Source organism: Halichoerus grypus, chromosome 10 (genome assembly GCF_964656455.1).
Source record: "Halichoerus grypus chromosome 10, mHalGry1.hap1.1, whole genome shotgun sequence".
Classification (NCBI taxonomy): Eukaryota; Metazoa; Chordata; class Mammalia; order Carnivora; family Phocidae; genus Halichoerus; species Halichoerus grypus.
Window position 1 is genome coordinate 114,197,318 of NC_135721.1, and position 24,562 is coordinate 114,221,879.

At 48.9% G+C, this 24,562-nt stretch overlaps 1 protein-coding gene across 1 annotated transcript in view; it reads right to left on the minus strand.

The window, feature by feature from the left end:
- SNTA1 (syntrophin alpha 1) overlaps positions 1-17,073 on the minus strand; it is a 28,368-nt gene extending 11,295 nt beyond the window's left edge. The window contains exons 1-2 of the mRNA XM_036079481.2: positions 16,639-17,073; positions 13,450-13,635 (exon numbers count right to left, since the gene is read on the minus strand). Of these exons, the coding sequence (XP_035935374.1) occupies positions 13,450-13,635; positions 16,639-16,948 (496 nt within the window). The 5' untranslated portion in view covers positions 16,949-17,073. The remainder of the gene's footprint in view (positions 1-13,449; positions 13,636-16,638) is intronic.
- Between the last annotated feature and the right edge of the window lie 7,489 nt (positions 17,074-24,562).

Consider the following 24,562-nt stretch of genomic DNA (forward strand, 5'->3'; position numbering starts at 1 on the left):
GCCTCTCTGCCATTCTCTTGGCCTTCGCCTCATGACCACAAGATGGCTGCCACAGCTCAAGCCAATCATTCCTTACATGACAAAACCCAAAGCAGGGAGGTGATAGGCAGAAAAAGGGCTTTCTCCTCACAACTCCTTATCAGAGAAGTAAATATTTCCAGGAATACTTATATCTCATTGGCCTGACTGGGCTCCATGCCCACTTCTAGCACAATCATTAGTAAAAGGGAATAGTCATGACTTAGACCATATTTCCACCCAATAACATCAGGATTCTGTTAGCAACGAAGAAGGGGAAATAGTTGGAAAGCAGGCAACCAACAGGGTCTGCCACATTTGCCCTGGCATCTGGACTGTTCCCAATTCTGATGAGCAGCAGTCTCATCCCTAAAATCAGCTACTGGGAAGACAGTGTGTACATCAAAGTGGTTAAAAGACTTGCCCAAGTACTGGTCTCTCTTCCCCTAGCTAGGTTGTCCCCTCTGCTGTTCTACTAAGGGGTGCCTAGGCCTGCTAATCCTTGGGCAGCCTCCCATTCTCTCCCCTTAACTACCATGCCCTCATGGCCATCTGGCTTGCTAACCATCTGACTTCTGGAGTCAAAGCCTTGCCAGTATGCTCTGCCTATGAGCAGACCAGCCAGGAAGGGGTGAGGAAGCAGTTACTGGCCCAGCTCCCTGGAAAAGCCAGATAAGAAGCTATTTCTATCACAGGAGACTGTCTCTCAGGCTCAGACAGGATACAAGGCAAACAGCAGTGAAAGCAAGAGGGAGTTATAAACCCTACTAGGGTTGGAAGAGCAATTAAGTTGAAAACAAGAGCAGGTTTTCTTAAAAGAATTAAGCCTAGGTCTGAAGTTTGGGAACTAGGACTCAAAAATGACTCAATGACTCATCCTCATCATTACAGCAATGACTTATCCCAGGACTGACTATTGGATTATGTCTCAAGGGGCAATGGAGGTGGGACACATCACAGCCTAAATGATAGCCAAACCATTGCCCCTTTTTCTCTTTGCTAACAGAATCCTGAGCCCTACTGGCTGGGCTTCTTCCCAAACAAGGAAGAAAATCATGATTGGTCAAGGCTAATCCTGATCTTTCCATCCCTCTTGCTTGTGATTGGTTCAGAAAGGGGCAGATGATACAATTCTGGCCAATGAGAAGTGAGGGAAAGTACACTCCCTTCCCTTTCTCTCCTCTCTCTAGCCTTTATAAGTTGCTGGGAGGGGAGTTGGTCCTAGGATAACGATAGTCACTTTTTGAACACAAGGATTGGGGTCCACACACTGAGGATGGTGAAGCCTTAAACTAATCTACCCTGTAGTCATGCTGCTTTTAGGTATTCTGGGAAAAAACTCATTTCCTTCCATGTCTAAACGCCTTTAAACTGAGTTCCTATTACTTGCAGACAAAAGCATCCTGATTAATACGGCCTCCCCACCCCTCACCCTGTATGGGGAGGGGGGATACAACTGATACATCCCCCTACTGTCACTAGCCACACCCCTGAATGAACAACGTCCTGCTCTGGCTCCCCTGCACCTTTCATCAAAATCCAAGGCTCTCCAGGACCTGAGCCCTGCCTACCTCTCTGGCTTCATCTCCTGCCACATCCCTAATCTCACCCTCTAGTCTGATCATCCTGGCCTCTTCAGAGCTCTCAGGATCTGTATGAGTTTCCAAACTTGTATACCTTTGAAAATGCAGTTCCCTCTGCACAGAATGCCCTTAGCATATAGTTTATTTTTTTAACGATTTCTATTTATTTATTTGAGAGAGAGTGTGTGTGTGCTCGATAGCAGGGAGGGGCTGAGGGAGAAAGAGAGAGAATCTCAAGCAGACTCTGTGCTGAGCATGGAGACTAACACAAGGCTCGATCTCACAACCCTGAGAGATCATGACCTGAGCCGAAATCAAGAGTCAGACGCCCAATGGACTGAGCCACCCAGGCACCTCAGTACATAATTTAGGGACAGGCACTCTTGGATTTGCATTCCAGCTCCAGCGCTGTCTAGCTCTGTGACCATGGACAAGGAAATTCACCTGTCTGGGCCTCGTTCTGCAAGTCGATAAAAGAGGAATAACAATGTCTACCTCAGAGAGATTTTAGAATTAAATAAGATGATATAAAACATGTGGCACAGGTAAGATACTCAAGAAATATGACTTTCTGGGGCGCCTGGGTGGCTCAGTCGTTAAGCGTCTGCCTTCGGCTCAGGTCACGATCCCAGCGTCCTGGGATCGAGCCCTGCATCGGGCTCCCTGCTCCGCGGGAAGCCTGCTTCTCCCTCTCCCACTCCTCCTGCTTGTGTTCCCTCTCTCGCTGTGTCTCTGTCTGTCAAATAAATAAATAAAATCTTTAAAAAAAAAAAAAAAGAAAGAAAGAAATATGACTTTCTTACCTATCAGCCACCCCTGCCCTTCTTAGAACTCTGCTGTGATTTCATGTGTTGTGGCTCTCTCACCAAAATGGGAGCTCCTAGAGGACAGAAACTGGACTTGATTTGAACCCAGAGTCAGTGCTCTGTAAGTGGAGAAATGAATGCGAGGGCAGAACAGGTTCATTCAGGAGGGAGAAGGTGCCACAGCCCAGCCCAGTTCCATCCCCCCTCTAGGAAGCCTTCCCAGATGCCCACTCTGGATCCACTACATCCATCACTTCTGCGGTCCCCTAGACCCCACTTCCCTATGTGTCTGTGTGGGAGTCTGTGTCCCCCACCAGGCTGGGAGCACTGTGAGGGCAGGGACCTCATCGGATTCATCTCTGTGTCCCTGGAATCCAGCAGGGATCTCCTATGCTACATGCTCAGCAAATGAACATTTGTCAACTTTGAAGCCAGAGAAACTACTTAGAGCCCCTGCTCACCCAGGACGTCCCAGAACTGAGTTCTCCTTCTCCTTTCCCACAGAAACATACTATAAATGGACAGCACACCAGCTGGTGCCCAAAACAGGGCTTGGGTTTCACAAACCAACTGGCTTGTCCCAGAGTGGGGGTGGGGTTCAGGAGGCCCCAGAGTGTGGCCATAAATAGCCCAACTCTGAGGCCTCCTCGCTGCTCTGATTTCTGTCTGAGTCACCCGACCAGGCAGGGTGGGGCTATCCAAAGGCAGTGGCCTGAGGGCTGATGGCCCTGTGGTCAGCATTCTTGAGACTCCAAAGATAAGCCTAGCTGGTATCCACACCCTCCCCAGCCAAGCCCCTGCCCCAGGAGCCTGGCGAAGCAGTGACACGTGGATCATTCCTCCTCAGGGAAGCTAAGACACACAAACATAGGACACCCTGCCCCTTCCAGAGGCCCCCATTCCCCTACAGCTCTGCCAAGAAGAGACAGGACCCAGCCCTGGCACCAAGGATCCAAGAAATAGATTCCACCAGAAACACAAGGAACTGAGACAGGGCAGGACCATTCACCTGGCCCAGTACAACTGGGAGGGAACATACGTGCTGCAGAGAGAAGGGGATACATCTGTTTTAGCTCAACACAGTATCCCCAGCACTTATCCCAGTACTCAATAAATGCTTGTAACTGAATGTCCTGGCTTGGAGTCTTGACTGAAGCCTGTCCTCTAAGCTCAAGCTGTTCCTGTCTGTTCAGTGGGTGGTCACTTACTTGCCCCTGCCCGAAATCACATGGTCTATCCAATTGTTACTAGGCAACCTCTTCTGTCCTCCAGCCAAAATGTCAGTTCCATGAGAGCAGGGACTTGTTTTCTTATTAACTAGGATATCCCAGAACCTAGTATAGTACCTGACATATAGTACCAGGTAATCAATAAGTATGAAATTTGTTCAGTGAATGAAGATAGACAGGCCTGGGGCTTCTCATCCTAGAGAGAAAACATTGAATGCGGGCTCTGGAGTGAGGCAGGTTTGGGTATAACTTCTTTGCTCTGTGACCTTGGACACAGTGACTTGACTTCTGTGACCCTCTTATTTCTTCCTCTTTAAAGATATTTTATTTTATTTTATTTTATTTTATTTTATTTATTTAGAGAGAATGAGAGAGAGAGATCACATGCAAGCGGGGAGGGGGTAAGGGGCAGAGGGGGAGAGGAGAGAGAGAATCTCAAGCAGACTCCATGCTGAGCGCAGAGCCCAACACGGGGCTTGATCCCATGACCCTGAGATCATGACCTGAGCTGAAATCGAGAGTCAGTTGCTTAACCGACTGAGCCACCCAGGCGCCCCAATTTCTTCATCTTTATAATGGGAGCAAAATATATTCATTTCTCAGGGTACTGAGACTCAATACCTATAAAGCACTTTGCCCTGCCCAGCACAGACTGTCTTCAGTAAACTGTAGTATGGTTATTACTTCTGCTGCTGTTCTCAGTATGACTGTTTAAGGGGAGAGGCACAGGAAGCAGTGATGGGAAAAGATTTCAATCCAGGCCCTGTCACCTGCTATATGGCTCTGGTGAGTCCCAAGGTCTCTATGAGCCTCATTTCCCTTGCCTATACAATGGGCACTGATGCGCCGGCTCTCTAGTAAGGTATTGTGAAGAGTCAAGTCCAGGCTGCCCACCTGCCCGCCAAGGATGGTATGGAGAGGACGCAGGATTCTAACAGGCTCTGGAAGGGGTGACCTTTACAGTTCTGCTGGTCTAGCAAGGCTGGGTTATAAATAGATCCCAGCCCCTGGCAGGCCCTGCATCAGGCCTGACCAACAGGGCCTGCATTGCCACACTCTGGGGCATAGCAATCTCGCCTGACCATACCCTTGTGCAGTATAGGGGACACCATCTCTCAAGCTCCTAAAGGCAAGTGAACCCTTTGACCTAACAACACCCTTTGCAGGAACCCCGCTTCAGATAAATGCTCACAGGTACACAGAGGGCTCACAGCACCATTGTCTATGGTGCAAAAGGCTAAGAACCACTTGAATGTCCATGAGTAGGGGCTGCTAAATACAAGATGTGAGCTTCTGGACTGGCAGACCACTCAGTCTTGTTCATGGCTCTGTCCATGGCGCCAACATCAAGTCCTGGCACAGAGCAAATACTTGTTAAATGAATATATGAATCCCAATAATGGGATACTATACAACCATTAAAAAGAATGAGACAGAGCTACATGTACTGAGTTGGAAATATGTCCTCAACTTGTGTAATGATAAAACAAATTTGGAAACTTTCTGAAAGTGTGAAAACATCAACTGTGGTTATCTCTACAAGAAGATAATTGCTTGGGCGCCTGGGTAGCTCAGTCAATTAACTGTCTGACTTCGACTCAGGTCATGATCTCGGGATCCTGAGATGAAGCCCCATATTGGGCTCCCTGCTTAGCGGGGAGCCTGCTTCTCCCTTTCCCTCTGCCCTTCCCCCCACCCCTCTTGTGCACACACTCTCTCTCTCGCTCAAATAAATAAATAGATAATTTTTTTTTTTTTAAAGAAGAAGGTGGGGTGCCAGGGTGGCTCAGTCGTTAGGCGTCTGCCTTCGGCTCGGGTCATGGTCCCAGGGTCCTGGGATCGAGCCCCACATCAGGCTCCCTGCTTGGCGGAAGGCCTGCTTCTCCCTCTCTCACTCCCCCTGCTTGTGTTCCCTCTCTCGCTGTGTCTCTCCCTGTCAAATAAATAAATAAAATCTTTAAAAATAACAATAATAATAAAAAATTTAAAAAATAAAAAAAAGAAGAAGGTAATTGCTTTACATTCTCCTAGGGTTTTTTGTAAGCGTATATTACTTTTTACATTATTTTTAAAATCTACTTTACTTTTAAAAATATACCACCGCATGGGGTTACATGCAACTGATGAATCACTAATCCTACCTCTGAAACTAATAATATACTATGTGTTAACTAAATTGAATTTAAATTTAAAAAATATATATATATACACCAGTGCCTTCCAAACCATGTAAGACAGGATCCAGAGATGGAGCTCGTCACCTCAATAAGCAAAGGGCTCCAGGACCTTAGTACTGGGAGAAATGGCGCTTACTGAGAGCCCACCATAGACCAAGCACCAAGCTTGACTCTCACAAACACATCTTCACCTAATTGCAACAATTCAATGAGAAGGATCCTTCTGTAACAGTTGAATACATTGAATAAACTGTCTCCCAGGGGTGACATGACTTGAAGTGCATCAGAAACATTTAAGAGTTTTTTCATCTGGCAAATGAAAAAACTCTGAGCTCAAATCCCATCTCTGCCACAGTGTGACCTTGGGAAAACAGCCTCGCCTCTCTGAGTTTCAGTGTTCTCATCTGCACAATGGGACATCTAATTCATAGAGGCGGTTTTGAGGATTCAGTGAGAAAACATATGGAAGGCACCTAGCACATTGTAGGTGCTCAATAAACAGCAGACACTACCATCACGATCATTATCTCATTATTTCCTCCACCACCATCAGCAGCCAGGCTCACACAGCAAACTGAGGCCCAGAACCTGTCTCCAGAGCCCCCACAGGCATTTTAATCAAGATCCAGGGAACAGGCCAGGCCCAGATTAAGTCAAGTTTTATCTACAGGCAGTCACGTGGCCTAAAGCCATGTGTGCATGCGTATGGGGTGGGGGTGTGTGTGTGTGTGTGTGGCCAAATAAATGCTTCCTTGAGAACAATGATTAGAACAACAGGTCTTTGTGGTCATGGAGGACTGGATGGGGGCTCCATTCAGAGGCCCCTCAGGTACGTCAGGGGCACAGCATCACTTGGCTAAGCCAAGCAGGGTGACTTCGTATTTGCTGCATCCATGACTTACATCCCTCTTTTGACCGTAGTGATACATTAAGCCAGATTTTGGGCAGGACACCTGGCAGTGCCCATCTCCCAGGGGAGGAGCCTGCAGGAGTCCCAAGGACTCATCATGGATACTCTCAGGACTTAGTCAAGCCCTGGTTGAGCCTTGAGCCCCATCTTAAACATTTAGGAAAGTTAACCGCAATTGACAAGGTTCAGGCAAAGTAGAAAGGGTCAGAGATGGACCCCAGGGACAAATCCCTACTGACCAAGAGCGAATGTGTGCCGCTGGGCTCAGTGCCAGGCGTAGGCCTCTGAGACAAACTGCACGAGTCCTGCCCTGAAAGACCTTCGAGTTCACTGGAGGAAACAACAGTGAGGGCCTGCTGCGGACATAAAGATGAGAGAGGCTGACATTCACTGAACGCTTCCATGCGAAAGACATTGTGCTATGCACTTCAAATGCACTGTCCCATCCTCAAAAAGAGCAAATAAACTAAATAATCGAGTACCTACTATGAGCACCAGCCTTGGCATGTTTTAGTTTTTAATCTTGCAGATAACCATGCGAGGTAGGTATTACCCAAGGCTGAAGCAATAGTGGCTTAGGCAACCAGACAGACCTCAGTTTGAATTCTGTCAATTTATTAGTCATATGATCTGAAGGACTTATTCTCAACAAACCTTGGTGACCTCGTCTGTAAAATGGGGACTTACGGCAACTGCTATCACTCTACGCTGTCTTTTTTTTTTTTTTAAGATTTATTTATTTATTTTAGAGATAGAGGGAGAGACAAAGAGGGAGAGAGCAAGGGGAGGGGCAGAAGAAGAGGAAAGGAGAGAAGCCACAAGCCGACTGAGCTGAGTGCAGAGCCTGACGCAGGGCTCGATCCCAGGACCCTGAGATCATGACCTGAGCCAAAACCAAGAGTCGGTCACTCAACTGACTAAGCCACCCAGGCGCCCCACACTATACTGCCTTTTATCATGAATATTTGTGCACATGCTACTCTATGCCTGTTATCTTTTAAAAGTTTGATCTTGGGGCGCCTGGGTGGCTCAGTCGTTAAGCGTCTGCCTTTGGCTCAGGTCATAATCCCAGGGTCCTGGGATCGAGCCCCACATCGGGCTCCCTGCTCCACGGGAAGCCTGCTTCTCCCTCTCTCACTCCCCCTGCTTGTGTTCCCTCTCAAACCGTGTCTCTCTCTGTCAAATAAGTAAATAAAATCCTTAAAAAAAAAAGAAGTTTGATCTTTATGTGGGATGTACCTTCTCTATTTTGTACAAAGTACAAAAAAGTACAAAGTACAAACTGACTTTAATTTTTACTATCCTTTAGTATTATTATTATTTTTAAAAATTTTATTTTTAAGTAATTTCTACACCCATCGTGGGGCTCAAACTCACAACTCCAAGATCAAGAGTCACATGCATGGGGCTCCTGGTTGCTCAGTCAGTTAAGCATCAGACTCTTGGTTTGGGCTCAGGTCATGATCTCAGAGCTGTGTGAGATTGAGCCCCAGCTCAGGCTCCGTGCTCAGTGTGGAGCCTGCTTAAGACTCTCTCCCTGGGGCACCTGCGTGGCTCCGTTGTTAAGCATCTGCCTTCCGCTCAGGTCATGATCTCGGGGTCCTGGGATCAAGCCCCGCATCGGGCTCCCTGCTCAGCAGGAAGGCTGCTTCTCCCTCTCCCACTCCCCCTGCTTGTGTTCCCTCTCTTGCTGTCTCTCTCTGTCAAATAAATAAATAAAATCTTAAAAAAAAAAAAAAAAAAAGACTCTCTCTCCCTCTCCTGCCCCTCCCCCTGCTCACACCCCTCCTCTCTCTCTCTCTCTCAAATAAATAAATCATTTTTTTTTTTAAAGAGTGATGGGGCACCTGGGGGGCTCAGTCAGTTACGTGTCTGCCTTCGGCTCAGGTCATGATCCCAAGGTCCTGGGATAGAGCCCCACATCCGGCTCCCTGCTTAGTGGGGAGCCTGCCTCTCCCTCTCCCTCTGCCTCTCTCCTAGGCTTGTACTCACTGGCACTCTCTCTCTCTCTCTCAAATAAATAAAATCTTAAAAAAAAAAAGAGTGGCATGCTCTACCAACGGAGCCAGCCAGATGCCCCTGTCCCTTTAGTATTATTTTTTAATGCATCACAGGCTCTCTGTTGTCCCTGTCTTGCCAGCCACAATGGGAGTGGAGGGGGTGGACGGGGTGGATAGCATTTGGCCGTCTCTCCCTTTTCCCCCAGGCCCGGTCTCCAAGGGCCCCGGTTAGGCCTGGCTCCAGGTCTGTGCACACAATGGGCCTCTCTAAGCAGCAGACAGAGGCGTGTTGGCTGCCAGCTTGGGCCCAGACTCTGATCACAAACACATCCCTGTGGCTGAGAACAAGCTGAAAACATTTGTGCAAACCCCTGACCTAGGAGAGGAAAGGGCCTAGAAGGCAGGCTGGGGTTACCAAGGCCCAGCTGAACCCCTGACTTAGGCCAGGGAAGTAGGGCTGGCACCCAGAGCTAGCTAGTGACATCTGTCCTTCTAGGATGCTCTCAGGGGACTCTGTACCCACTGAGCCCCAGGCCTCAGGAAAGATGCCCAGCTGCCCTGCCAGGTTCACATCCAAAGGACAGGCCATCTTTCCATGGCCCCTTGGAGGTGGCCTCAGGAGTGAAATGGGGGACGGGAAGTTTTGAACAATGTGGCTAGTAATGGGCTCCAAGGCAGAACCTAGGCCCAGAGAGGGTCTCAGGAGCCCTGAGTCCAGACGGGTGAAGCTGCCAGACCCTTACCTTCTCCACAAGGTCCCCCATATCTCAAGGACCAACCACATCCCAGTATCCTAGCTCCCTCAAATCCTCCAGGCTTTTCAGGTCACTTCTGCAATTCAGAGACTCTTGACCCCAAAGCCTGCACCCCGCCCCCTGCCCCTTTGCTGCTTTGGGTGGAATTATCCTTTCACAAGCCTGCTGGGCTAGGAGAGCAGCTCAAAAGAGACTTCAACTAAGAAAACGCTGGAAAAAACTAACAAGGCCACAACCTCCAGACTCTTCCTCCTATCCAAGCCTTCTTAGGTCAAACCACCACCATCTCCTTCCTATTCATGGTCCCAGCTTCCTCACTGCCATTCTGCATCTATTTCTTTTTTTTTTTTTTTTTTTTTAATTTTATTTTATTTGAGAGAGAGAGAGAGTGAAAGAGAGAGCACAAGAAGGGGTAGAGTCAGAGGGAGAAGCAGACTCCCCACCGAGCAGGGAGCCTGATGCGGGACTCGATCCCGGGAGTCCAGGATCATGACCCGAGCCGAAGGCAGCCGCCCAACAAACTGAGCCACCCAGGCGCCCCTCATTCTGCTTCTATTTCTGCCTCCCTCCAAACCAGGCTGATGCTGCTAAAACCCAGATGTGCCCGTGTGCTGCTCCTGCTGAACCCTCTTTAATGGCTCTCTGTTTCCCTCCAGAGGAAGTCCAAATGCCTTTAGCCTGGCATTCAAGGCCCTGAAGGCTCTCAGTCCGGACAGCCTCCTCTTTCTCCACTCCCTCACACCCTTGGCTCAGATAAAGCTAATTAGTCCCCAGGCAGTTCTCCAGCTAAGTCAAGTCATTTCACCCCCCTGAGGTCTTGCTCACACAGCTCTCCTGACTGGAATGCCCTTCCCCCACCCCATACCCACATCTGCTTACTGTTCATAAAGTGCCAGCACCCCCGCCTCCAGGAAGTCTTTCCTGACTATCCAGAGAGATGTAACCACCGCCTCCTCTGATCCCTGGGCAGACCCCATCTCAGCACCTACGACATATCCGTAATCTGGTAGTTTTGCTCAGCTGTCCCCCCACTAGACTGAGATTCCCCTCAAAACCACTGAGTAGAGCAGTATAAAGGGAGGAGGAAAAAGAAAGCAGAGAGCACTCTCATCCAAAAGGGAGGAATACTATGGGAAGATTATAAACAACTTTATGCCAGTAAATCTGACAACTTAGATGAAATGGACAAATTCTTTAAAAGACATAAACCAGTGAAGTTCATTCAAGAAAAAATAGATCATCAAAACCGCCCTATTAAGAACACTAGAACTGCAGTTAAAAACCTTTCTATAAAAATGGCTTCCTTGGATGGGGCGCCTGGGTGGCTCAGTTGGTTAAGCATCTGCCTTCGGCTCAGGTCATGATCCCAGGGTCCTGGGATCGAGCCCCGCATCAGGCTCCCTGCTCTGCAGGAAGCCTGCTTCTCCCTCTCACATCCCCCCTGCTTGTGTTCCCGCTCTCGCTGTGTCTCTCTCTGTCAAATAAATAAATAAAATCTTAAAAATAAATAAATAAATAAATAAAATAAAAATAAAAATGGCTTCCTTGGAGAATGCTACCAAACATCTCAGGAGGAAATAATACCAATTCTAAATAAATGTGATGGGAGGAGGGTAGTTACTAATGTTTGCTGAGCGCCTACAATGTGCCACATCCTATTTTGGGCAAGAGACAGGCCAGGTTCCAGCCAGAGACCTGGGGCAAGGTTTGCCAAGGAAAGATCTTACCCTGGGAAAAGTCTCAGAAAATGTAACAGCTAGAGACCCTCAATCCTGGAACAATACGTATGTTACTTCTCTTTCCTACTGTATCCATGATAGATGTTGCTAATCACTTCCAGCTCCTTTCTGCTGAGCCCAGACAAGACTTCCCAATCCTTCCAAATACGAGCCTCCCGGTAGCCACCAGGGAAGATGACACTCAAAATGAAAGCCATTGGTCATCTGTGATCTAGTCTAATCCCAACCGATAGGGAAACTGAGGGCCAGAGAAGGCAAGGGTCTTACCCAGGGCCAGAGATTCATCACAGAGCAGACAGATTTTAGAAATTGATTTTTAAACAGTTTGTATGAACGAGACAGTGTTTATGCTTTGTCCCCTCCACCAGATGGGGAACTCCTTCAGGAGAGGGCCTGGGCCTGATTTAGCTTCTGACCCAATGCTCGGCACACCAGGTACATAGTAGGTGTCTATAAATGCTTCTTGGCTTAGTAAGGAAGGAATAGAGTACCAGACTGATACTTGTACCAGTCTTTTGTCTTGCTGGGTTACTAGTACCAGAAGGCTTGGGTATTAGCTCCTGAAGCCAAGAGATGCCTTAAGCTTCCAACACTCAAAGAGGCTATCTTCTCGGGGCGCCTGGGTGGCTCAGTCGTTAAGCGTCTGCCTTCGGCTCAGGTCATGATCCCAGGGCCCTGGGATCGAGCCTCGCATCTGGCTCCCTGCTCAGCGGGAAGCCTGCTTCTCCCTCTCCCACTCCCCCTGCTTGTGTTCCCTCTCTCGCTGTGTCTCTGTCTGTCAAATAAATAATAAAAAAAAAATCTTTAAAAAAAAAAAAAAGAGGCTATCTTCTCAGAATGACCCATGCTGAGAACCCAGATGGAGAGACATTCTCAACCTAAATATGAGAGGGTGAGGGGGACCTTGGTGTGGGTTAGAAATGTGTCTACAGTAGAAATCTCACCACCTCCAGATTAAACTTTCAAACAGCAGAAACTAAAAGATCTTCTCAAGTCAACCAAAACATGACATTTTGATGAGTTTCAACTGCATTACTGGCTATAATATCAAAGTAATGAGGCATAGGGTAGGGAGAGTCCCTTATATCTATATCATTTATGAGTGATCTTGTGATTTAACTTTGCTGTTAAAATATGACTGTTACACTTAAGCTTCAAGGACCAATACCACAAAGTTGACTTTTTTTAAAGTATATATTTTTTTTAAAATGCACCAGTGGTACTTAAATACATACACCGAAAATGTAAAAATAAAACAAAACTGAGAGAGAACCGAGGTCAGGCCACAAGCATGCCAAAGATCACCCAGAGCCTGTTTGTTTCTGTGGCCTCTTGGAGACCTGTTTGGGGAAATAAAGGCAATCTATCAGGATCCAGGCCTGGGGCTCAGCTCAGCAGCTTCACTAGCTATGGCATTCTCCATCAGCCCCCGCCATCTCCCTGTGCCTGTTCTGGGCCAAGAGCCAAACACACATTCCTCAGGCCCCCACAGCTTCCGGAATTGAGGGGAGTTTGAAGAAAGGGCTGAGCAAGGCAGAAACCTCCTGAGAGAGATGGCAAAAGGCAGATATGGGACAGCCACAGCATGGAGCTTATCACAACCGATGGGGAAACCAAGCCCCAGAGAAGACAAAGGTCTCATCCAAGACCACACAATGTGAGGATAGTGGAGGGGAACTACCAAGGTCCCCCTCCAAAACTCCTCTCTGATCCTTGCTGGAAGGATCTGATGTTCTGCAACATAAAGGCCAAGTCTTCTCCCCAAGGAGGATGGGTCTTAGGGTTTCAGGGTCCCTGGAGCTGGGAGCTCTCCAGTTTCCTCAAGAGAGAATATTAGCTGCCCCTTCCCCAGTCCCTCGCTGCCCCTCTCTTTCCCTGATTCACTCACTGGGTGGCAGATCCTGCCATGTACCTTTTGTCCTGATCACACAACCCAGCAAGACAAAAGTGACATCCCTGTTTTACAGATGAGGAAACAAAAGCTCAGGGAAATGAAATGACTTGTCCAAGTCTACAGAGCTCATGAACGGGAGAAAGGAAATGAAAACTAGGTCTGTCTGGCTCTGCGCTGGCTCTCCCACCACCACCCCATACTATGTCAAGGCAGGTCCCCACATTCTGTTTCTGTTTTCAACCCTGCCCACCTCCCAACCCCCACTGCTGGGCTGGGGCCACTTGAGGCCTGGGGGAAGCAGGAAAGAATTGAACACCCTTGGGGTCCCCAGTGCTTACCCTCCAACACCACGTCTTTGCCTGTCTTCTTCAGGACCTGCACCGCCTCATCATGGGTAGCAGAGGAGAGGTCCTCCCCATTCACAGACAAGATGGCATCCCCCACGAAGAGGGACTCGGTCTGGTCAGCTGCCAGGCCCTTGAAGATCTTGGAAATGAGAATAGGCATCTTGTTCTCCCGGCCCCCTGCACAGGCACAGAAAGAGGAAGAAACTGAGGCAGATACTCCAATGCTTGAAGAGTCACATGACGGCAAAATTATTTCTGAAGGCCTACCTCAGTGCCCAGCCCAGTGCCAGGAAAGCGGGGATGAGAGAGTAAAGAGGATCTCAGAAATGAGTCTTAGAAGTCTGGAACACTAATAAATCATGTTCTAAATTCATAAAGGAGTTTGGTCACTGGATCCTTGGCTAAATGCTTTGGGTGTTTGCCCGTGTTTGAGTAACTTACAAGTGCTTCAATAGCTTTTTCTTAAATATTTTGTATCTTAAGCAATTTTCCCACAATGGGGGAACCCACTGATACCCCTTAATCTGGAATAAAGATAGAAGTCAGTATTTGCTATGGTCCCCCAAGGATCTCTTCAGCAATTGGAAAGTTTTACAATCTGGGACCCAGCTGAAAACCAAGGCCTTAAAGTCTAGATTTCAAAGGCCTATCCAAATTACATCTCTGATACAAAAAAAAGCTAATACATCTTACTGAATCGCTTTATTGCTAAGCTCTTGAATATCCTTTTAAAATATGAAATAGTCATAATAGTTCACATTAGTTTCACATACCAAGTGCCAAGCACCGAGCTAAATGCTTTCAATGTTGTCTCACTGCATCTTCACAACATCCCAATCACACATGCATGCTCAGTTTCCTCTCAGGAAAAATGAAGTGCGGACCCTGGCCCAAGGTCATCCAACAGTATCTGAACCTAGGTCTCCTGGCTCCAGAACCAACACTTTTAACCCTATAGTTGACTGTAAGTCAGGCCCTCAGATATCACATTACCAGTCTATCCCAGAATACTGAAGATGAGGAACTAGTGGTCCATAAAGAGGTCATTATTTCAAGGTCACACAACAAATTGGTGGCAAAGGTCAGACTGCAACGCCTCTCCTGGACCCCACACAGGCCCAACAGTTTGCTCACTGCACTGCACAGGATTTGAAGCCTAGAAAAGAATGGGTTTCTTTCTTTTTTTTTTTTTAAGATTTTATTTATTTATTTGACAGAGCAAGAGAGGGAGAGAGACAGAGCACAAGCAGGGGGAGGGGCAGAGAGAGAAGGAGAAGCAGGCTCCCCCCTGAGCAGGGAGCCCGATGCAGGGCTCAATCCCGGGACCCTGAGATCATGACCTGAGCCGAAGGCAGATGCTTAACCCACTGAGCCACCCAGGTGCCCCAAGGAATGGGTTTCTATTTATATCTGCTCTCCTCCACCAGAAACTTGGGACTTCAGTTCAGTTTGAAGCTATGATCATTCCAGGCTGCCTCAGGCTGGGCTGGACCCTCAGAGGGAGGTCACCACGGCAATAAGAGCCCAGGCTCTATCCATGAAGAACTGAATGGAGCTGGTCCTTCCCCTGACCCCTCCTAAAAGTACCTTCACTCCCAACTCTTAAGTATGGAGCTAAGGAGTAACTTTATGTGACCTTGGAAAGTCCGTGCTCCTCTCCAAGTCTCAGCTTGTCCATATGTAAAATGGAACTCTATATTAACTCTAAGTTCCTTTCTGCTTTAAAACACTGAGTGTACAATTTCTGGATTGATCTGTTGCCCTCTCCCATTCTGGAGTTTAGGAGCAAGACTGGTGTCCACTCTCTGTCTTTCCCATTTTTCCCTTTTAAATTCCTTTGGTCGGCTGCCTGGGAATGTGCCCTTCCTTGAGGAAAAAACATATCCCCTGGGCACTCTCTTAAGGCCTGATAATTGAGGTTCAAATCCCAGCACTGTCCTTCACTGTCTGAGCCTGGGAAAATTGTTTTACTTTTCTGAGTCTCGGTTTCCCTACCTGCAAAGTGGAGATTGTGCTCCCCACTTTTTACCACGTGTTGCCTGGATGAAATGCATCATAAGCCTAGAGTACCGGGCACAGCATTCAGCACACAGTGGTAGCTGAGTCACCACCATCCCCACCCTCTCCCCCAGGCCAAAGGGTCTGAAGACACCAATGAATAGACCCAGCACCAGCGGAGAGAACAGTGCATATCCAAGGTGATAGAAGAGCTGACACCCTTTCCCAAGGCAGATAGCGCCCTGAGAAGCAGATGGGTAGGAACGGTGAACCCAGCTGCTGGGAGTATACTGGGATTTTAAGCAGTACGGTTAGTTGCTTTGGAAGTCTCTCCTGGCCTCCATTTTTCCTCTCACCTAACGGCAGTAATGAACCAGGCACCTACTGTGTGCTTGCAGGGTGAGTACTTCAGACTCCTGTTCTCACAGAAACGTTACAACTCAATCATTAGCTTCATTATAGAGTGAGGAACCTGAAGTTCAGAGACGGGAAGTGACTTGTCTAAGTTCACACAGATCCAGGACTCAAACATAATCTGGCTGCATCCTAAAGAAAGCTCTCAGTAATTGGAGAATTTCTCAGAGAAGAGTAACAACTCTATGTCCACTCCTCTCAATTCTGCCTAAGGTGATGATGGCCAGATCAGGTAACTCAAGCCCAGGACTCTCTGCCTAGGCACACAGGGTCCTGGGTCCTCAGATTTCTAGGTCCTTCCTGGACCCCTGTCTGTGAGCCCGGCTTGTGCCTCTACCCAAGTCTCCAAACCTGTACTCCCAACTCCAGGCCTTACCCCTCCCCTCCACCTTGGTTGTGTCTCAGGGACTTCCTTCCTCCTGGCTTCCCAGGCCTCAGTCCCCTTTCTCCATCCTTTGCTCTCCTAAGGCCCCTCTTGTCCTTGATGCCCATGCAACCCCGACATCTCTATGCCTCCACACAGAACTCCCCACCCACCTGTCCTTGGTGCGCCCCAACCCGCTCCACCTGTGCCTCCGGACTGAGGCCTCCGACTCCCGAAACCCCTCCGACCTTGGTGCTCCCGGTGTCCTCGTTCCCTCTGCCCCCTCAGACACCCTCCTTGCCCCCAGACAGAAGTCTTCCAACTCCACGTCCTCCGTAGACTGCCAGCCTCCGCGACCCCTGCGCCCTCGGCGGCCCCACAGACACCGCGCCCCCCGTGCCCACCTTTGATGCTGATGCCCAGCCCGCCGGCGTCGGCCTTGCGCACCGTCACCCGGCGCCGCTGGAGCAGCAGAGCCTCGGGCAGCTGCGGGGGCGCCGCGCCAGGCTCGGCGGCGCCGTTGAGCTGCGCGGGCTCCGGCTCCCGCGGGGCGCCGGGCTCCGGGCCGAGCTCGCCGTCGGCGGGGCTCACGGTCAGAGCGTCCTCCGCCAGACTGAGCAGCACCCGCTGCCACCGCTCGCCGCCAGCCCCCGAGCCAGGCCCGGCGCGCAGTTCCAGCAGCCCGGTGCGCGGGGAGCGCCTGCCGGACGCCATCTTCGCCTCCGAGCCCCCGGGCGGCCGCGCTCGCCCTGCCCCACAGTGCCCGGCCCGCTCCGACCGAGCGCCCAGGGCAGAGGGCAGCGGGTGCCCGACTGGACCAGCCGCTACCCTACCCCCGGCCGCTGGGGGGGGAGGGGGGTGGAACCTCGGGGCGGGGCTGTCCAGGGGGTGTGGCTACGGCGAGGGGCGGGGCCGCAGGCAAACAGGTTAGGACGCGGCGGCGCCCAGGTCTTGAAGGATGCAGTGTGGGACTACTTGGGGGTTGCGGGCGTAGGGGACAGGGGGTAGGGGTCAAGAGGTAAGGAGAGAAGCGGGTAAGTGCGGGCCTGGGCGGGGCCATAAGGGGGCCGGGCTTCGTATCGGGAGCAGGATCCTGCGACAGAAACTCTGAGCTCCCCAAGGCCGTCGAGGGCCGGGACCGTATCTCACGGGGGTAGGAGCCCAAGAGAAAGAGATGGAACCATGGATCCTGGTGCGAGGCTTTGGCCGGCGGGGCTGAGCTATGTATGGCGGAGAGCTGCTCCGCCATGACTGGACTTGTGGAGACACCGAGCCCCCAGGGACTTCGCAGGCGGGGTTTGGAAGGAGTTGGGTTTACGATATGGGGCCGGGCCTTAGGTCTGTGGGCGTGGCTTAGCTGGGGCGTGGTTTCTAAGGCGGACAGGTCCCGCCCACCGGGAATGAGCACGTTGCTGGCTGTTTAGGGCTTGGGGAGGGGATGAACACAGTCCCCACCTCGAAATTGGATGGGAGTTTAAGAGATTAACCACCTGTTCTGTTAACAGTAGAACAGAGAAAAGCCTGAAGACCCACACTCTCAGAGAGACCTGGCTGGAGGAGAGCCCAGAGCTCCTGGTGTAAGGAAAGAGGGCTGGAAGGTGGGGCTCTAGGTCTGGGCATCACTCTGTTACCTCCTTGTAGACCTGGATCCCATCACTTCACTTTTCTAGGCTTCAATTTCCTTATCTATGAAATGGGGATCACAAGAAATGCTACCTCACAGGGTTTGTGTCAGGATTAAATCAATGTGAAAATGCATTGTAAACTGTGACTCCTGTGCAATCAATATAGTCGCTTTTGGGCGCCTGGTGGCTCATTTGGTTAAGCGACTGCCTTCGGCTCAGGTCATGATCCTGGAGTCCCGGGATCGAGTTCCGCATCGGGCTCCCTGCTCAGCAGGGAGTCTGCTTCTCCCTCTCCCGCTCCCCCCTCTCGTCTCTCTCTCTCTCTCTCACTCTCTCTCTCAAATAAATAAATAAATAATCTTTAAAATATATATATAGTCGCTTTTATTTATTTTTTAAAGATTTATTTTTTAAAAAAGATTTTATTTATTTATTTATTTGACAGAGAGAGAGAGCACAAGCAGGCGGAGTAGCAGGGAGAGGGAGAAGCAGGCTCCCTGCTGAGCAAGGAGCCCTATGTGGGGCTCGATCCCAGGACCCTGGGCTCATGACCTGAGCTGAAGGCAGTTGCCTAAACAATTGAGCCACCCAGGCGCCCCAGATTTTATTTATTTATTTGACACAGAGAGAGAGAGCACAAGCAGGGGGAGCAGCAGAGGGAGAGGGAGAAGCAGGCTCCCCACTGAGCAGGGAGTCCCACGTGGGGCTCCATCCCAAGACCCCGGGATCATGACCTGAGCCACCCAGTCACCCCTAGTCGCTTTTATTTATTGAATGCTTACTATTGTCCAGAACTAGATCTGAGCATGTCCCTGTTTTATCTCAACTTTACAGTAGCCTCATGGAGTAGCTGCAGTTAACAACACTCCCATTATACAGTAAGGGAAAACTTGGATTTAGAAGGCCTAATTGGCCCATCACACATTTGTGAGTAGGACAGAGCAGGGACTCAAACCGAGGTTTGTTTGACACAGTGCCTAGGCACTGAACCACTGCCAGACAGCTGCCAAATACAGAAGTGAGGTAGGATCCTTACCAGAAAAATCCCACCAAATCACACACTTCACCCAGCCTTCATATCTGCCCCTCGTCTCTGGCTCCCACACCTCGCAGGGAGGTGTCAGGCAATAAATAGTTAGGGCCACATCACTATGTAGACTCCCTGCACCTTCAGGTAGATATGATCAAGGGAAAAAGGAAACTCACAAGAAAACAGGTACATATACCAGTTGTCCACAGCAAACTTATGTTTGCAAATAACTAGAGACCAGCCCAACTATCCAACTATAAGGAAATGGCTCTATACCACTGAAAATTCACGGAGGCCACATTATAATACATATGTGTTACATACACATGTACATATAATACACAGATGCCATTTATTCAACTTGCTGTACATCGGCACACGAGCTGGCTGATTTATAGACATTGTCATTTAAACCTCACACATCCTGCACAGCCTATTATCCCCATTTTAGAGATGGGGAAATTGAGACATGCTCTTCTGACTGAGCCAGCCAGGCGCCCCTATGCAATGATTTTTTTTTTAAGATTATTTATTTATTTATTTGATAGAGAGAGACACAGCGAGAGAGGGAACACAAGCAGGGGGAGTGGAAGAGGGAGAAGCAGGCTTCCCGCCGAGCAGGGAGCCCGATGCGGGGCTCAAGCCCAGGACCCTGGGATCATGACCTGAGCAGAAGGCAGATGCTTGACGACTGAGCCACCCAGGCGTCCCTGCATTGGTATTTTAAAAGTATGAGTTTTATGCTCTAAAGATGGTAGAGCAACCTGAGAAAAGTAAGGGTAAACACTTGTGATAAATGAAAACTATCTTCTACTTGGCTTTTGGAAGCTTCACTCTAAAGGTAGAGAGGGAGAGGAGGAGGGATCAAGCAGGAGGCAAGAAAGCAGGGGAGGGCAAGAGACCAGACTCCTTTCCCAGGACCAAAGCCTGGAGCCAGATCCTTAAAAGTCCTCCCACGTATTGCTCTGCTTAAAAAAGACTTAATGAGCCCCAGACAAACTTGGTGAGAAAGAGCCCTGATACAGAATTCCTCCCCTGGGGGACTGTTTTCTTTGGTTAAATGGGAAGGGAGGAAGGAGAGAGGTGATGTGTACAGAATAAGAGGAGGCTAGCAGAGAAGGGCAAAGGAAAAGGCAAAGAAAAGAGTGATGTATGCATGTATATATGTATATGCGTATGTGTGTGTATATATGAGTATGTGTGTGTATTTTATGTGCCTGTGTGTGTGTTGGTGATCGCACAGTATGGGCAATGGCAATCCACTGTGCCCCCATCAGCCCACCCCCAGGAACCCTGTAGCTGGAGGAATACTCTACCCCTCCACTGTGGTCAGCTGATGCCTCTCTGCTGTAGCTCAGGAATTGGCCTTCCAGACACACACACACACACACACACACACACACACACACACACACAGGCCTGGCTCCCCACCAAACCCCAGGGCACAGCTCCCAGAGGAAACCAGTTCAGTCCCAAGGAATGAGAAGGGGGAAGGGCAAAGGAAAGAGGAAAGGGACCGGCCCAGGGAACTAGTCTCAAATGCCCACTGCAGGCCCTGCAGGCTCAACCCCTTGGACCTAGAGTTGGGACCCCTAGTCAAAGGGGGAGGCCTCTAGGCACGGGCTCCAAGGCAGGAAGCAGAGATTCCTACATCCCTGGCCTCCCAGACCCAACGATGGCAGCAATAATGGGAGTTTACACGATCCACCGCTTAACATAACTGCTTTCCAGAGGTCATCTTATTTAATCTTCAAGACAACCCAGGATGTAGGCCTTGTTATTATCCCCATGAGGCAGATGTGGAAACTGAGGCTCAGGGACCTGAAGTGATTAGCCCAGTCAGTCTGGCACCAGGGCTCACTGTGACATCATACTGCACCCCAGGAGAGATTTGGATCTTACTGGAGGCTTTTTTCATTTTTTTAAATTTTTTAAAAAAGATTTATTTATCTGACAGAGAGAGAGAGAGAGCACAAGCAGGGGGAGTGGCAGGCAGAGGGAGAAGCAGGCTCCCTGCTGAGCAAGAAGCCTGAAATCATGACCTGAGCCGAAGGCAGACACTAAACCGACTGAGCCACCCAGGTGTCCCTGGATCTTACTGGAGGTTGAGAGGCTTCCAAAGTGTAAGAGTCCATGGTGCCCTGTGGGATCGAAACCAAACCATGTGTCCCTTATAGGGCACCTTTTAATCTGCATTGCAGCCTGCTAAGGCAGGCTTTATCATCTCCATTTTGCAGAGGAAGAAACCAAGGCTTAGAGAGGGAAAGGGATTTGTCCAAAGTCATACAGCTAATAAACAGCAGAGCCTGAATATGAACCAAGTTATTTCTGATTGCGAAGTTTTGGTCCTTTCTACTAGACTACCCTAGGATCCTAGTCAAAGTCAGATTCACAGCATGTAGGCATGTGGAACTTAGAGTAAAGGAATGTCAGCATCCTAAAGTCTTGGTGGTTAGAAAGAGGACCCACCAAATGTCACCAACTCCAATTCCCCACCCAAACCCAAGCAAGAAACCCCTTTATAGCATCCCTGAGAGCTCCCCCTCTAGCCTGAGCTTGGATGCCTCCAGTAACGGGGACCTCACCTCTCCACAAGACAGCCCATTTCAGTTAAGAGGCTACTCCCCGCCACTTAAGCCAAGGCAGGGAGAGGGAATTCACACTCACACTTTTTAATCTTGCTGTCTTGGTGCCGGGGATCAGGCTGCCTCCTTTGTTTTGTTTTGTTTTTGTTTTTTAAGATTTTTTTTTTTTAAAGATCTTATTTTATTTATTTGACAGAGAGAGAGAGAGACGGCTAGAGAGGGAACACAAGCAGGGGGAGTGGGAGAGGGAGAAGCAGGCTCCCGGCCGAGCAGAGAGCCCGATGCGGGGCTCGATCCCAGGACCCTGGGATCATGACCTGAGCCGAAGGCAGATGCTTAACGACTGAGCCACCCAGGCGCCCCTGTTTTTTAAGATTTTTATTTATTTGTTAGAGAGAGTGAGAAAGAGAGCACGCAGGACCAGGGGGGAGGAGCAGAGGGAGAAGCAGGCTCCCAGCTGAGCCAGGACCCCCATGTGGGGCTCCATCCCAAGATCCCAGGATCATGACCTGAGCCAAAGGCAGATGCTTAACCGACTGAGCCACCCAGGCGCCCCTCAGGCTGCCTCCTTAAAATGCTTGTTCAAATTGGGGCACCTTGGGGCGCCTGGGTGGCTCAGTCGGTTAAGCGACTGCCTTCGGCTCAGGTCATGATCCCAGGGTCCTGGGATCGAGTCCCACATCGGGCTCCCTGCTCTGCGGGGAGCCTGCTTCTCCCTCTCCCACTCCCCTGCTGGTGTTCCCTCTCTCGCTGTGTCTCTCTCTGTCAAATAAATAAATAAAATCTTTAAAAAAAAAAAAAACAAATTGGGGCACCTGGGTGGCTCAGTCAGTTGCGCGTCTGGCTCTCAATTTCAGCTCAGATCATGATCTCAGAGTCGTGAGATTAATCCCCATGTTGGGCTCTGAGCTCAGCGGGGAGTTGCTTGAGATTCTTTTTTTTTTTTTTTTTTTCAAATTTTATTTTATTTTTTAAGATTTTATTTATTTTTTGACAGAGAGAGACAGCGAGAGACGGAACACAAGCAGGGGCAGTAGAAGAGGGAGAAGCAGTCCTCCCACTGAGCAGGGAGCCCGATGTGGGGCTTGATCCCAGCACCCCAGGATCATGTCCCCAGCCGAAGGCAGACGCGTAACGACTGAACCACCCAGGCGCCCCTCTGCTTGAGATTCTCTCTCTCCCTTTCCCTCTGTCCCTCCCTCACTCACTCTCTCTCTAAAATAAATAAATAAATCTTTAAAGAAAAAAAAAAAGCTTGTTCAAATTAAAGCTGAGAAAAAAATATAATTCTCCCACGACCATCCTATTCATTTCCTTCACAGCACTCATCACAATTTGTACTTCATGCTTTACATGTTTATTTACCTATCACCTGTCTCCCTACTAGACGGGACACCCCCTGAGTGCAGGAACTCTATCTACCTAGCATAGTGCCTGGCATTATAAATATCTCTTAAATGAATGAATGAATGAATGAATAAGTGAATGGATGAATGAATGAATGAATGCTTGCTGAGGGAGAGCAATAGGAGCTAAGATCCCTGAAAGATAACTAGGGAAATGGTCTTCCAGGCAGAAGGCTAGGAGAGGGGCTGAGCCCAGCACCTCATACCTTCAGGCAGGACCCAGTGATCCCCCGCTGTTAGGGCAGGCACGGTATTGCCCACCATTAAAGCCCCACAACAAGACCTGGTAAACAGTAAAAGTCCAGTAATGTTTGATGAATGAATGATGAATAGCAGAAAAGGGTTCTGGTTTCCATTTTAAAGGATGCCATCCACAGCTACAATTCTTTTCTTCTTATTTTAATTTATTCAACAACTTTTGTTTAGTGGGGCTAGGGTAAATGTGGAAAATCACATCCTTTCTGATCAAACAGACCCTTCCTGGGCCTCCTCTCTCAATCTATCTGACATCAATTCATTTATTTATTCATTCATAAATATTTATTAAGTCCCAGCTCTGAGGCAGGCACTGTGGTATGTACCAGGGATGGACCATGGACAAGATGTATACAGTCCTGGGGCGCCTGGCTGGCTCAGTCGGTAGAACATGCAACTCTTGATTTCAGGGTCATGAGTTCAAGCCCCATGTTGGGTGTGGAGCCTACTTAAAAATGAATGAATGAATGAATGAATGAATGAAATCCTGCCCTACTGGGATCTATAGCCTAATGGGGGAGTCTCTTAAACAAGCAAAAAAAAAAAAAAAACAATTAAAATAATTACCAAACCTAGTGTGTTCCTGAAAAAAAAAAAAATGAACAGGGGACAATGATAGAGGATAACAAGGGGCAGGAGGACCTTCTGGAGGGTAGTCAGGGAAGGAAGTATCAAGCTAAGGCCTAAAAGTTAACAAGGAGCCAATTGTGCCTGGAGGGAAGAGTCTGTGCAAAGCTGTTGAGGTGGGAAAGACCTCGGCTTCTTTGGACGGCTCTAGTTTAATGACTAAGGCAGAAGATACAGAGAGGTTAGAGGGGCCAGATAATGCAGACCCTCTGAAACAAGGAAATACACCCAGATTGTATTCCAAGCTAGAGGATACTGGAGGGTTTCAGTGGAGAACTGACACGGTTTGTTTGATAGGGTTATGTTCAATTTTTATTAACTATTAAAAATATTTAAGGGGCGCCTGGGTCACTCAGTCAGTTAAATGTCTGACTCTTGATTTCAGTTCAGGTCTCAATCTCAGGGTGGGGAGTTCAAGCCCCAAATTGGGCTCTGCACTGGGCTTGGAGCCTACATTTAAATACATACATACATACACACATACATACATACATACATAAAAGTTTTTAAATATTTATATGCTTAAAATAATTACAACATCTAGGGGCGCCTGGGTGGCTCAGTCGTTAAGCATGTGCCTTCAGCTCAGGTCATGATCCCGGGGTCCTGCTTCTCCCTCTCCTCCCCACTTGTGATCTCTCTCACTATCTCTGTCTCTCTCAAGTAAATAAATAAAATCTTGAAAAAAAAAAAAAAGTCTGCCAATGGACACTTCCCTTCTACTATTTGGAAGTTATGCTCTCTAATTGTATTAACTCTATTACCTTCAATTACTCTCTCCCAAATTATTTGCTGTATTT